Source organism: Falco naumanni, chromosome 13 (assembly GCF_017639655.2).
Source record: "Falco naumanni isolate bFalNau1 chromosome 13, bFalNau1.pat, whole genome shotgun sequence".
In the NCBI taxonomy this organism is placed as follows: domain Eukaryota; kingdom Metazoa; phylum Chordata; class Aves; order Falconiformes; family Falconidae; genus Falco; species Falco naumanni.
The window spans coordinates 18,520,632-18,534,300 of NC_054066.1; the positions used below are offsets into that span (position 1 = coordinate 18,520,632).

Genomic DNA, 13,669 nt, shown 5'->3' on the forward strand with positions numbered 1-13,669 from the left:
TGCATGCTAGTATTGTTATCAATTTCAGCATAACTTTGGAAATAAATGGCTAATAAGTGAAGCTGCACACCTAACTGAGGGGTACTGGGTTTTTTTTTTTTTGGTCAACCCTTAGCAAGATAGCAACTCAGATGTTGAATTCATGAATAATTTGAATGACTTCTAAAAGTCTTGTCTGCTGGTATCGCTTACCTTGTACAGGCTGGATGGACCAGGATTGGCTTTCAGTTTCTCCAGCTAGTGCTTACCATGGAGCTAGGAAGTTTCCTACTGCTGTTTCCTCATTTATTTAAAATATAGTGCCACTTGAACAAAGATAATGTCCATGGTTCCATTTTATCTATTTGGTTTCAGCACTAAAATCAGAGTTTGTTAGGAGAGAATACAAGTAGCTTCCACTACTATCTGTATATGACTGTACAAATGGTTCTTGTGCCTCACCTTTGTGTAGTTTCCCATATCCTGTTTTTGCTGGTAGAATGTGTGTATGCACATGCTTGTTTCTTCATCTGTAAAAAAACCTGCAAACATCTAGGAAGCTGACAGCCCCCTCCCCATATTTGTTCAATATCTTTTCAGCAAAATGTATCGACCACTATACTAAGCAGTGTGTGGAGAATGCGGAGCTGCCAGAAGGGGAGAAGAAACCTGTCGATGAAAGGCTAGAAGGGATAGTGAACAAAATGTTCCAGCGGTGCTTGGATGACCACAAGTACAAGCAGGCTATCGGTATTGCTCTAGAGACACGCAGGCTGGACATCTTTGAGAAAACCATCCTTGAGTCGGTATGTGCAAGAGACAGGAGGTGCATGTAGCTAGTCTCTTCCAGGTATGGATCCAGAAGTGAAGTGCAAGATCCATGTTGCTATGGAACTTGCTCTGTATTGTATGAACAGAATAAAAAATGAAACTCGGGGTGTTAAGTTCAACATGTTCATGGAAGACAGAGCCACTGAGGGCTGTCAAGTATAGAGAGACCCCTACCTTTAAGAAATCCCTAAGCTGCAGGTTGCTGGGAGAATATTTTCAAGAAGCCTTGGCTATGTGCCCTCTTCTTATGGTATTCCCTGTCAGCTACTGGCAGAGATAAGATACTGGACTAGGCAGACCTTAGGTCTGGTGTAGTGTAAGAACAGCTCTTGTTGTGTCATGTGCTGTAATTCACTCTGGGAAGGGATCCTTAGAGCTAGGTGATTTATTTATGGCAGGCAAAACAAAAAAATCCAGTAGTTGGGTGAGCTGCTCTCTTTTTTGGTAACTGGCTGTGTGCAGTCTTAGCCTGCCCTGACTGCAAGGCAGCACAGTCCAGCTTAAACATCCTTCACTGAGGGTTTAAGGTAAGTCATGTTACCTAGTAATGGCAGTAAGAGAAGCATGCCTGTAGTTGTTGCAGCAGCTCAGTGGTTGTGTGTAATCTTGTTAGGCTGCAGCATCTCAAGCATATGCCAGACACTTTGCTTAAATTCATTAAAATTTACCACTTTTCAGTTTACAGCTTTCCCATATTTTTGGATATCTCCGACTTCTGTATATGGGAATGATAATCATAAGGCATCCATCTTGCTTGGTCTGCTGTTCGCTGTCCTGTGCGTTTACTGACTTAATTGCCCATTATAGATCCCTCATTTCAAATTACCTTTCTGAAGTCTAGTAACCAAATCTGTTTCTCAGCCTCTAGCAAGAAACAGGTGTGTTGGGGATCTTTTCTTGGTGCGTGGTTTGTTTTGCTGATGTTCCGTGTTGGTGCAGTGAATTTCACTGCATTTGAGAATGATTATTCAAGTAAGAAAGGTGAGGAAGTGGTAATAGGTATTGAACTTTTGATTTAATCTTTTGTGTGTTTTAACTACTGAATTATATATTGTACGTTTTTGGTAGTAATATTTCTTTAAACTGCAATACACCTGTATATAAGCTTTTCTGAAAATGGGAAACTGTGAAGGTTTACATATGCATGTCTTTTGCTCTGCTTTTTAAAATAGAAAGGAGGTAGCTTTGTCTGAATTTGTAAATCCTACTTCTTAGTCCAAACCCAGACTTGATATCCTTGAATTTTATTTCAGAATGATGTTCCTGGGATGCTAGCCTACAGCTTGAAGCTCTGTATGTCTTTGATGCAGAATAAACAGTTCCGCAATAAAGTCTTGAGAGTTCTAGTTAAAATCTACATGAATCTGGAGAAACCGGACTTCATCAATGTGTGCCAGGTAAACTTCTTGGAGTGATGTTTGAAGATCAATCAAAAGTAACTCTTCTTTAGATGCATTTGAGTTGAGAGCTACCTGATCTCTCTCTCTTTGAATTTTTTTTTTTAAAAAAAAAAAGTTAAATGAAATATCTTTTCCTGGTTGTGTTCTTCAAATATATGTCAAAGTGAGATCAATTTGAAAGAGATGCAAATATTCCACGTTTGGTCAATTTGTAGAGAAAGAAATGTTCAAAGACAGCATGTAGATGTAGGCAACTGACAGAATGTTTCAAGTCTATCAGAGTATCAGGTGGTAGATGCACAGCTTGGAATTTTATTTATTCCTCCAAAGAGCTTTTACAGTGCTTTGTTTTTTGGTAAGCCATTGTCTGAAACTGTTTAGACAACCAGTAATGAAGTTACTCAGAGGTTCTCAGGCCTCTGCCAGTCTTGGCATGCCCTGTACATGTGACTCAGGAGTGTGAGGCCTGTTGCATTTTAGCTGAGACATCGATACAAAATAACTGATCCTTCTTTAATGTGCTTTTGAAACTCCTGTGTTTAGTAGGACAACATTGTCAGTTTCCAAAGGTAAAGCTGCAGCAATAGGAAGGCCTGAATGGTGTGTCTTGAATTTGTAGTACTTGTTTTTTAACTGATCTTTGAAAACTCTTCAAAGATTTCTATTATCTTCCATGCGACAGAGATAACTTTTCTTTCTTGAAGGGGTGTTCTGTGGAAGCAGCAGGTGAGGGAATGGGGAAAATGGGGTGTGGTCTCAGGTAGTGTTGCTTTCTCATTCTGAAGTATGTCGCTTCTCCTGATTTGTTTTTTTTTTTTTCCTCTGTTCATCCTTCTGCTCAGTGCCTGATATTCCTGGATGACCCACAGGCTGTGAGTGACATCTTGGAAAAACTGGTGAAGGAAGATAACCTTCTCATGGCCTACCAAATTTGCTTTGATCTGTATGAAAGTGCTAGCCAGCAGTTCTTGTCTTCTGTGATCCAGAATCTCCGCACGGTTGGCACTCCCATTGCCTCTGTGCCTGGTTCCACCAACACCGGCACCGTCCCTGGATCGGAGAAAGACAGGTGAGGGTATTGGCTTGAGAAGAGGTGCAGTTTGGTTACAGTCCTGCTCTAGTGGAGCCTCCTGTTCTGTTCATGTGTGCCCCGACAAACGATTGAGTTACTCTCATTTAAGTCAGGATAGTAGGCTATACGTGCTATTTACTCAGGGCATTACCAGAATCCACTGTTGTTTGAAAGAATGGGTTTTCCTTTGCAGTTGAGGTAAGTATGGTGCAGTTATTGTGGCTCAGCTAATGAGCAGTGATTCATTAAGCCATAGTGTGAATTGCTCAGGAACACTCTGACGTTGTGTTGTCTTTGCAGCAGCTTGTGAAGTTAAAGAAGGGGAAAGTTCAAGCAAAAAGCTCATTGCAGCTATGTGCAAGTTTGGTTTCACATCATAGCTTGTCTTCTGCTAGCTGCTTGTGGGTGGAGAGTTCAGATGATCCTGTAGACCCTTTTGTACTTACAGTTAAAAGTTGCTAGTCCAAATCTAGTTTGAGTTGTTACAGTCCTGACACTTAAAACTTGTTCAGGGGTCAACATCACTGGATCTTAGCTGCAGGAAGCTGCTGTTAGGACAAAGTTGGCACTAACCATTCCATCTTCTTTATTTGTTCTTTTGATGGCTTGCAGGTAATCGACATAGGTAGTTTTGTTTTAAACCTCTGTTTTTAGAGGATTGACCAATCCATGCTAAGGCTGCTGCCCGGGTCGAGGGCAGCATGGAAGACGCTTGTGCTCAATGCGCTCTTTAATCATCAGAGCTCTTGTGTTTGTACTCAGCCTGATCACTGCACTGTCTCTGATGGCATGGGATGGAAACATGGCCTAGATCAAGGCTGATTAAATATAAGGGCTAATGCAGGTCTGAGGAACTGATTCTAAATGCTCTTGAATCAGTGATCTGTGCATAGCAAGCGTTTTCCTCTCTTCCAGTCAAATAAAAGGAAAGGCACGGGATAATTTATAAGTCAGTCTGTGAAGTGTTGGGACAGGGTGCTAACAGCAGCTTAATATGTTTCATTTCCATTTCGATGCTCTAGCAACCGTCCTAATAATAATGAGCTCAAAGCTTCTTGGGTGAGGATGTAATTATCTCCCTGCTGCCTTGTTTGTTGACCTTGTTTCCTCACCTGTCTCTGCCTGTTCATTCCCTACAAGCTTCTGTGTTTTTGTTGTCTCTATAGATGGAATTAGAGGGTGGAGTTTTCTGGGCCTTCTTCAAGTTCCCTGAAAATTGGACTGGGGAGGAGTTTGCTTCTCAGCAGTGACCTCCAGATAGTCAGCCCCTGCCTTAACAAAGTCCTGTTTCCAGTCATCCTCTCCAAATCCCAGGCTGTTCTTTCAGGACAGTGTTCAGCCATAATTACAGTGCTTGACTAGTTATAAGTGATGAACTGGGTTGCATTTTTCATTTTATTTTATTTAATTCAGTGATGCTATGGAAGCAGAAGAGAAACCAGGAAGCACTTGTGCAGGGAAGTCTGCAGAAAATGTGAGTGCCATTTCCAAAAATATTCCTTGCTTAGTATTTCTCATGAGTTCCCTTTGAGTCTCTGGGGTTGCCAAACTGGTTTGGCTAATGAAGAATAGAATTCTACTTCTGTCTTGGTTGGAGACAAAGTGACCGATGATCTCTGAAGACCAGACATCTGACAGTCTGAAAGTCCAGCAGTTCAGATGCTGAAGGTTGCGGGGAGAGTCAAAAGCGCGTAGATCTCTGCAGGATTTAACTGAGCTCTGAAAAAGGAACAGAAGGATCTGGCTTATGTGTTTGCTTTCTGTTGATATTAACTCCTTCCCGAATGAAGGGCCTGAAATTTGACTGCTGCTGAGAACCTCAGCTGATGAATTAGCTTGACATGTTGGGTTTTTTTTTCCTCCTTCTGAAATCTGGCTGTAGTTCTGACCAGATAGAACTGATGCCAGTCTGCAGGAATGGCAGGAGGGGATGCTGACATAGTGTAATTTCTTTTCCGTGAAGGAGAAAGGTGTTGCCTCTGGCTAACATGGTGGCTGTGTTGCTGGACCAGGTGGTTAGAATCTTTTTGTTTACTTACTTTCTCCAATACTTGGGAAAAGAGAGTACACTTCTAACATGCATATACAGTTGCATTTCAGCATGTAGAGTAGCTAATGCAATTCCGACGCTTCCAATGCTGAAGAAAGGAAATGCTACTAGAGGGGAAAGTTAAACCCAAGACAGGTTCTTTTTTCTTGTTCCCCATGGTGTATGTTTGCAAACTAGGCTTGGGAATCTTTGAGAGAGAGCAAACGGAAGTGTTTTCTTGGAATTATATTTGACAAGGAAAACAAAAGGGGTCAAATTTCTTGCTCCGTCAAGGAACCTGTAAACAGTGCTTTTGTGCAAGAAGGGTGTCTTGAATCAGTTTCTGCTGCGTTGGCATTGCTGTCTGTGCCAAGGGATGAGTACATAAAAGCAATCTATATGGCCAGAAATAGTCTTTAGCTTAATCTTCCACAATTCAGAATGCTGCTTACAAAGAGATAATTAAGATTAGTTTAAGGGCTAAACTGCTCATGCTTGGCTTGTCTCTGACCAGCTAACAATGTCAGCACAAAGAGCTGCAGTGTACTTTTCATTGAGTTGGAGCTTAATCTGGGGAAACTCTTCCATCATGAGGAAGAAGGAGGCTTTTTTCAAAGAGCTCTGGCAGATGAACGTATAAGACATTCCTGATTCTGCTAGCATAAATAAAGTCTGTAGCTCACAAGAATGATGGTGCAGCTCAGCAGGGTCATGCAGTGTGTTGGGGCTTTGTGGTCCTCTCCATTAAAACTTTCCTGGAAGTGCAGGTTCACATTTGTGAAAGTGTTTGCCTCTTGCAGGAGACTCATTGTATTTGTAAGGCCAAACAGCAGCTTGCAGAATATCAGATGTCACTCAGATCCTTTTGTCTTCAATGAAAGAATAAATTTCTTTTCGAAGTCTTCTCCCATTTGCACTGTAGTGCACAAAGGGACTTGATTATCTGGGAGGTTTGGGCTTGTGCAGCAAGGGCAGAAACAATGTCCTTTAAGTCCTAAAACCAGATAGATTTTGGAATTTGGTGATGGGAACATACCAGGGTGTCTTCTTCTTGTGAACTGTATTTTAACTAGAGCTATAGTTGGGTTCTCATGTTTTTTCTTCTTTTTGCTTGTATATGAAGAACCCAGAGCCTAAGGACCAGATCTCAAAAATGATTAAAATTTTAAGTGGGGAAATGGCCATTGAGTTACATCTGCAGTTTTTAATACGAAACAACAATACAGACCTCATGATCCTCAAAAACACAAAGGTAAGAGGCTTTGTTAGATATGGTTGCCTTGGATCCATCCGATTCATCCTGTATTGCTTTGACCACGTTGTTGTTACTTCACAACATCACGTTTTAGCATGGCCTCCCTGAGTTCTGAGGATACAAATCTGTTTTTCAGTTGTGATAAATTAACGTTTAAAACTCAAATGTGTGAGGCCTGACTTAAGAGCTGATTGCATCTGAACAGGGCCGTATAATTGTTCTAACTTACAGGTAGTATGACCTAATGACAAGCTGCTATAAATGTGTTGATTTATTTTTTTTCTGATTGGTTATAGAAACTAATCCTTTCCTTCCTTCCCCCCCCCCCCCTTTTCGATGGGCCTATTTTCCATCTGGTCAGTAAGATGGATGAACTCGCCCTCCAGCTCCATGACCAATCCATTGCAAATGCTGCTGGTTGGAGAGGGAGGGAGTGAGCCAGGACTGTAGGTTACAGTATGTTGGTGTCTGGGTTGAAGTGTGATGTGATGTTATGTGAGACTAGACCTTCAGTTTGGCTAAAGAAATTCCGATAGGTGCTCAGACACTAGTATTTCCACACTGAAGACAAAACCAGTCAGATAATGTCACGTAGGCAGCAATAGTGATTTGAGTAACTGGTTTTGTTTTGAACGGTGTTACTCAAGGGTGGGCAAATGAAAACTTACAGATAAATTAGACTCTCTAAAGCTAAATGATTATTAGAAACCATAGAAGTTTTTTGTGTGAAATAAGATGCATGTCATCAGCAAAAATGGTAGGGGATGCTTGTCGGTGGGTTCACTTGTTTCAAGAGGCACTTTGGATGTATTGGAAAATCTCCATCTGCTGGTTAAGTGCTTGGGAGTGATCCTGCATAGTGTTCCAGGGATGGCTTGAAAATGTCAGCAGCTCATGCTCTGCAGTGCTTGGTTCTGGGAACCAGAGGGTGGGGTTCTCCAGATCAGCTGCAACTGAAGTAATCGCATCTCTGACAGAAACTCATAGAAAGGATTGGTTTGCACTGGAAAGATGGGTTGAGGGTATGTTAGAATGTATTAACAGTCTATTAACTCTGATTACACGGAAATTACTGGTTAAATTGAGCATAATTACAATCATTTTTCTGGTGTACTGGCAAGCATGTTAAGCAACCTCGGGCATATCTCTTGCTGACTGGTGATACTGATTGTTTTTGTTCTTTCAGGACGCGGTGCGGAATTCCGTATGTCATACAGCAACGGTTATAGCAAACTCCTTTATGCATTGTGGTACAACCAGTGATCAGTTCCTTAGGTAAATCTACGGCAAGGAAACTCCAGTGTCATTTAGAGGTGTTTGAACAACATTGTTGTCCTACTAACTTTATACTTCCAAAAGGGTGGCTGCAGGACTCTCATAGGCTTAGAGAAGTAAAAACAAAGAGTCTGAAAACTAATGTGGCAGCAGAAGGAAGAAGCTGGAATTGCTTCCTGTTCTCTGTCCTCACAAACTGGCTTTATGTGATTGCTAACCATATAAACAGTTTGGAGAGTGGAGATCTGGAATTTCCATTCTGTCTGTTTTCTAGTTGGAGAATTTCTGAGATGATGTTGTCTTTTTTGGTAGAGGTTGGCAGTGCTGAATGACTCCTGGAAGGAAAATGTCAGGGCTGAATTTACCAGGGACTTGAGGAAAGTCCCGGAAACTCTGCTGGAGTCTCTCCCAGAGAGTTGACGGGCTGCATATTGAGCAGTTGTTCTTCATCTTTTACTGAGTATCTAGAAGCTTGACTATGACCAGCCAAGAATCAGGGCTGATGAAGGAGAGAGAGGTATAACATGGAAATGTGGCTAGCCTTCTTGCTTTTTGGAGCTGCTTTCTGGTTTGAAAGCAGTCTTTAGTACTGTGAAACCCAGCTTGCAGGATGAGGAATGGGCTGTATGAAAAACTTTGTATAACCTTTCTCTTTTTGTCTTCCAGAGACAATTTGGAGTGGTTGGCCAGAGCTACTAACTGGGCCAAGTTTACTGCCACTGCCAGCTTGGGTGTTATACACAAGGTAACATTGCATTCATCTTCCTCTGTTCAGTATAAACGCTTGACTTGTGAACACTGAAAACATTGAACTGGGGATTCTGAATGATGCCTGCACTCCAGTTTGCCTAGGCTATTGCAAGGCACAGCTGTAATATAGTTTGTGTCTTTGCACTAAAGAAAAGCTGTGCTTTGACAAGTCCATCTCATCTGGTATTGATGTATTTTATGGCATGTTTTGCTGCCTATCAAAAAGGTGGTAGGGTAATATGGCTCAAGGAGAGAGTTGTCTTGCTAGCTTTTCTCTTCCTTTGTGAGTTGAACAGAGTCAATAGTTTCTAGCTTTTAAAATTACAGGTATATTATTTCTTAAGTGGTTTTGGGACAGTACTAAAGTCCTTACTGTGGCAGGTTTCAGCAGGTTTGAATGGTGACCTAAGCAGTGGTCATTTTCTTAAAATTCATTCACAGGGAGGGTGTATTTAAGGATGTTTTGAAATAGCAAGAAGTCTTTGTATTTGTTTTGTGTGCCTCAACCCTCATTAAAGTGCTGTAGTGAACAAATCTGTAGCTTGAGGCCAGTTTTGTCCTGGTTTAGATCAGTGACCAAGTGATTGATGAATACTTGTGTACTGTGGTTAAACTCCAGTGCAGAAGGATACTTTGATTATACGGTACTGAAAGGCTGATTTTTGTGGAGGAAGTAATGGCTATAACATGCGTTCTCATGACGTGTTTAAATATTATCGTGAAGTGTTTGCATACACTGTTGTTTTTTTTCACCTTCTCGTTGTCTTCCCTTCCTGCTGGACACTGGACATACAGGGTCATGAGAAAGAAGCGTTACAGCTAATGGCAACATACCTACCCAAGGACACCTCCCCAGGGTCAGCCTACCAGGAGGGTGGTGGTCTCTATGCCTTGGGCCTCATTCATGCTAACCACGGTGGGGACATCATTGACTATTTGCTGAACCAGCTGAAGAATGCCAGTAATGATGTATGTACTGGGTTCAGTTCCGAACCTTTGTTTTGTTGGGAATACCTGGGAGGGGTGCTAGCTGGTTTAGAAGTGGGGGTTAGAGGTAACTAACACTGTGGCAGTAATGTGATACTTACACCTCCTGTGGGCCTTAAGTTTGGTTTTAATGACCTATTGCTCAAGGCTTAGGTATGAGTTTTAGAAAATTCTTACATGTTTTGACAGTGAATCTAGCTTCATTGTTTTTACTATTTGTACACCTACTTTGTTTTGCTGGTAGACCTGCAGTATTCAGGCACTGCTATTGCTGATGACTTAGCTGTCAAAGGAATAAACCACAAAGTGCTTCTGCTGACCTGTAGGTTTAATGCATCTTTAAAAAAAAAAAAAAAAAAAAAGACTTTTCGTAAAGGTCTACAAACAGTAAGTGGTAAAGTAAAATACTTCTTTTTGTAAGTTAGGAATAGGTTAGTATTTTCCCAGCATGTTCCCTTCTTCTCTTTGGAGAATTTCAGACTCTCTTTAAAAATTCTGTGAATGGATCCCACTCATTTTATTCCAAATGTACAGCCTTTCCTGTAACTGTTCTCAGAACAAAAGAGGATGTAGGATGTTTAAGTGGGTACTGATTTACCTTTCTATTTGAAAGCTAGGCAACAATTTTTATACATGGTACAGATTTATGGTTTTACATAAACCATAAGGAAAAAGACCTTAAAGGTACTAGAACATCTCTTGTGCTATGTGTAAAGCTTCTGATACTCATTGTTTATGGGCTTTTGAACTGCTATTTGTCCTCTATTTTCTACCTCTTTCATCAGAGTCACTGCCTGAGGTGGTGAAAGTGGTATTTCTGACAGGTCAAGAGATCATTTTGGGTGGTGTGGGGCTAAAAGCTTGCAGCTTTATATTGATGGAAAGTTGTCTACTTCAGCTGAAGTCATATAGTTCCTGGTTTTATGATGACTGAACTTGTATATGCTTCTCTAGATTGTCCGGCATGGTGGTAGCCTGGGTTTGGGTCTGGCTGCCATGGGGACAGCACGTCAAGATGTGTACGATTTGCTCAAAACAAATCTATACCAAGATGATGCTGTAACAGGTAAATGTTCTGCTTCAAAAGTAAATAACCATCTGAGGCCTTATCTGGGGGTTTTTTGGTGGATTTTTTTCAGGTTTTTTGTAGGCAGCATAGATTGCTTCTAGGTTGCCTTAGCTGTGTTTTATTTACTTACCTTTTCCTGATCAGCATGGTTCTTCAGTTATGTTGCAGTAATGTTCAGAGGTCATGTCAGGACTGGTCTGTGGCACGATGCCAAATACTGGCAAGATATGCTAGGTCTTTAAACAGTACATTATTTTGCTTTATTCTTTCCTTTTTTGTATGCTTTTTATGTAGCATGGCTGATCTCCAGAGCCAAATGCCCTTTTTGGCTGAGAGACGGGCTTGGAGAAGCTTGTGAGGGTTACTGCTGCACTTGCAGGGGTTCACAGGAAAATTATCTTTGCAGCTCTTGGCCCACGGAAAGGAAAACTGAACTTGGTAGGGAAGAGTACTAAGTTGTGGCTGGTAGGTTATCATTACAGGCACGTTTGGCCATGAATAATGAATGGGATTCCTGAGCATGGTGATGTCCAGAAGTGATCTGTTGGCCTACATCTTGTGTATTCTCTAAATAAAATAGTTACTGCTTTTGGGGACAGAGTTTCCTTGACTTTTTGCTTTTCTGTGCTGTGCAGGTGAAGCAGCTGGCCTGGCACTGGGGCTGGTTATGTTGGGGTCTAAAAATGCTCAGGCTATTGAGGACATGGTTGGCTATGCACAGGAAACCCAGCATGAAAAGATTTTGCGAGGCCTTGCGGTTGGAATTGCTCTGGTCATGTATGGAAGGATGGAGGAGGCAGATGCTCTCATTGAGAGTCTCTGCAGAGATAAGGTAAGTTTAGCTGTGACTTAATCCCTGGCCCTTTTGTTACACGGGTGACCTTCCTGTCCTTTTGTGAAATCTCCAGCTATGTTGGGTTGGTTGTTCCAAACCAGGGAAGTTTTTACATAGGTCTGAAGTGGGGGAGTTTCACAGGTTGTTTCACTGATCAAAAATACAAGAACAACAGTGCTTTATTAATTCTTTAGCCTTATACTCTGTCTCCATGGTCCTGTGAGCTGCAACAAGGAGCAAAGCAGGGTGTAATGGTTAAAAACAGGTGAGGCATGCTGTAGATGGGTCATTCTCAAGGATCTAGTAGTGATCAATAGCAGATAGTGAATAAGAAGCAGAATGACACATCTGCCAGATGCTCTTTGGTAGCCTTGTGGTATAGCAACTTTCTGTCCCCCTGAAACTGGTAATGGCAACCCTGCTTTAGTGATTGTCCTGTTACTGATCCCTAATAAACAACTAAGCACTGAGGCTACCTGTTTTCAGATTCCGGGCCCAAGAGTACAACAGATTTAAAGTCAAAATTACTGAGTCCCTGTTTGGATGGATGTTAAATATTGATGCTTTATCTTTCAGGATCCAATTCTTCGTCGTTCTGGCATGTATACTGTTGCTATGGCATACTGTGGCTCAGGGAACAACAAGGCTATCAGACGCCTACTGCATGTGGCTGTAAGTACTGTGGGCTTAGAGGCACACAGCAAGAAGTTTGTGGTGAGAGAGTAGGCAGGATTTGTGTCTACAGTGTTAATGTTCTGGCCCGAATCAGAGATCATGAAGTGATAAAAGCTTTCCTTAATACTATGAATAGAAATAGCAGGGTCTTCTGACATTAGAATAAGCAGACTTTCAGCAAAAGAATATTCAACCTGGTATCACAAAAAAGGAACCTGTTAAAAATAAAATGTGATCCTAAAGTTGTTGGTAATGGGTTTGTGGTGAATAATCTCTGTAATGATGGGCCAGCTGTAAAGGATGAGGTCTGTCTAATCTGATAAGATTGCAGTCACAATGTATGAACAAGGGTGAGGCTGTTCCAGCTAAGGCTGAACATGAGTGTTAACTTTTTTAATCCTGTCTCTTTTTTTTTTTTTTTTTTTTATTTTAACTTGTGTGCCTGGCACCTGTCCTGAAATGTTGCGGAGTGCTCAAATGTTTTTAGCTGTGTTCTGACTGTCCTGTTTTCCCTTTTGTAGGTGAGTGATGTAAATGATGACGTGAGGCGGGCAGCTGTTGAGTCACTCGGTTTCATTCTGTTCAGGTACAATATCTTCCTTGGTCACTTACACAGCCTTCAGTTTTCAGGAAATGTGTATGCTATTGCATTCACAAAATGATTCAATTACTAACTGAGTGGAGGTTGAAAAGTCAAAAAATTCAGGGAGAATAAAACGTGGTTCAAAATTGGAAGCCTTCCTTAGTGTTCAGCAGATGCTTAATGAGCCTTTCTGTAGGTTTCCGGACTTACAGCTTAATTGTCTGAGTAGAGTTAAATGAAGTTGACAAATAGAATGAAAAGTTAATATTTGCCAAGATTGAGAGTTAAAAGTTAAGTATACAGCTCTTGTGCTAGGCCTCTTAAAGGCTTTAGTGCTCAGACAAGTATGCCTGCTTAGCTGCTATCTGAAACATTCCTGGAGTCTGTGAATTTGGTAAAAATAACCTGAAGAAGGGTGTCAAAATAGTCTTTGTTTTTTAAATATCCACTGTTAAACCCGGGTGGGTTACTAAGTTTACGTTGTGGTAATGTGAGCCCATCACAAAATAGTCATGAAATTTGTTTTGGTTGTCTGAAGTGAAATCTGTCACTGAACTGCTATTTTATAGTGTTCTGTAGAGCTGTATAGTTTTTTTAGATACGAGGTGTTTGGATGGTTTTGGTTTTGTGGTTGGGTTTTTTTGGTGGAATTAGAAGACTCCCTAAGGACTACACCTTCATCTGTTAATACAGAAATCTGTGTAATTTGAGCACTGAGCCAAGCTGCACCTTCTTGAGTGTGTCTGGGAGGAGGTAGCACGTACTTGGGTCCAGGACTGTAATTTAAAAATCTTTGTTCACATCATCTTTGGGTTGGTAGGCAGTCTGTAAATTCATTCTGAAAAACAGGATGAGGTGTTTAAAGCTGGTATTAAAAAAAACCCTGGGTTACTGATATGACCAGTCAATTTTTCATTAACCGTTGTTCC

General features: G+C 41.3%; 1 protein-coding gene across 1 annotated transcript in view; it reads left to right on the forward strand.

The window, feature by feature from the left end:
- The window catches only part of PSMD1 (proteasome 26S subunit, non-ATPase 1), a 75,584-nt gene that overhangs the window by 4,447 nt on the left and 57,468 nt on the right, over positions 1 to 13,669 (forward strand). The window contains exons 5-16 of the mRNA XM_040612906.1: positions 580 to 785; positions 2,064 to 2,207; positions 3,053 to 3,279; positions 4,696 to 4,756; positions 6,435 to 6,563; positions 7,753 to 7,841; positions 8,508 to 8,586; positions 9,387 to 9,560; positions 10,533 to 10,644; positions 11,283 to 11,479; positions 12,059 to 12,154; positions 12,679 to 12,743. Coding sequence (XP_040468840.1) covers positions 580 to 785; positions 2,064 to 2,207; positions 3,053 to 3,279; positions 4,696 to 4,756; positions 6,435 to 6,563; positions 7,753 to 7,841; positions 8,508 to 8,586; positions 9,387 to 9,560; positions 10,533 to 10,644; positions 11,283 to 11,479; positions 12,059 to 12,154; positions 12,679 to 12,743 — 1,579 coding nt within the window. The remainder of the gene's footprint in view (positions 1 to 579; positions 786 to 2,063; positions 2,208 to 3,052; positions 3,280 to 4,695; positions 4,757 to 6,434; positions 6,564 to 7,752; positions 7,842 to 8,507; positions 8,587 to 9,386; positions 9,561 to 10,532; positions 10,645 to 11,282; positions 11,480 to 12,058; positions 12,155 to 12,678; positions 12,744 to 13,669) is intronic.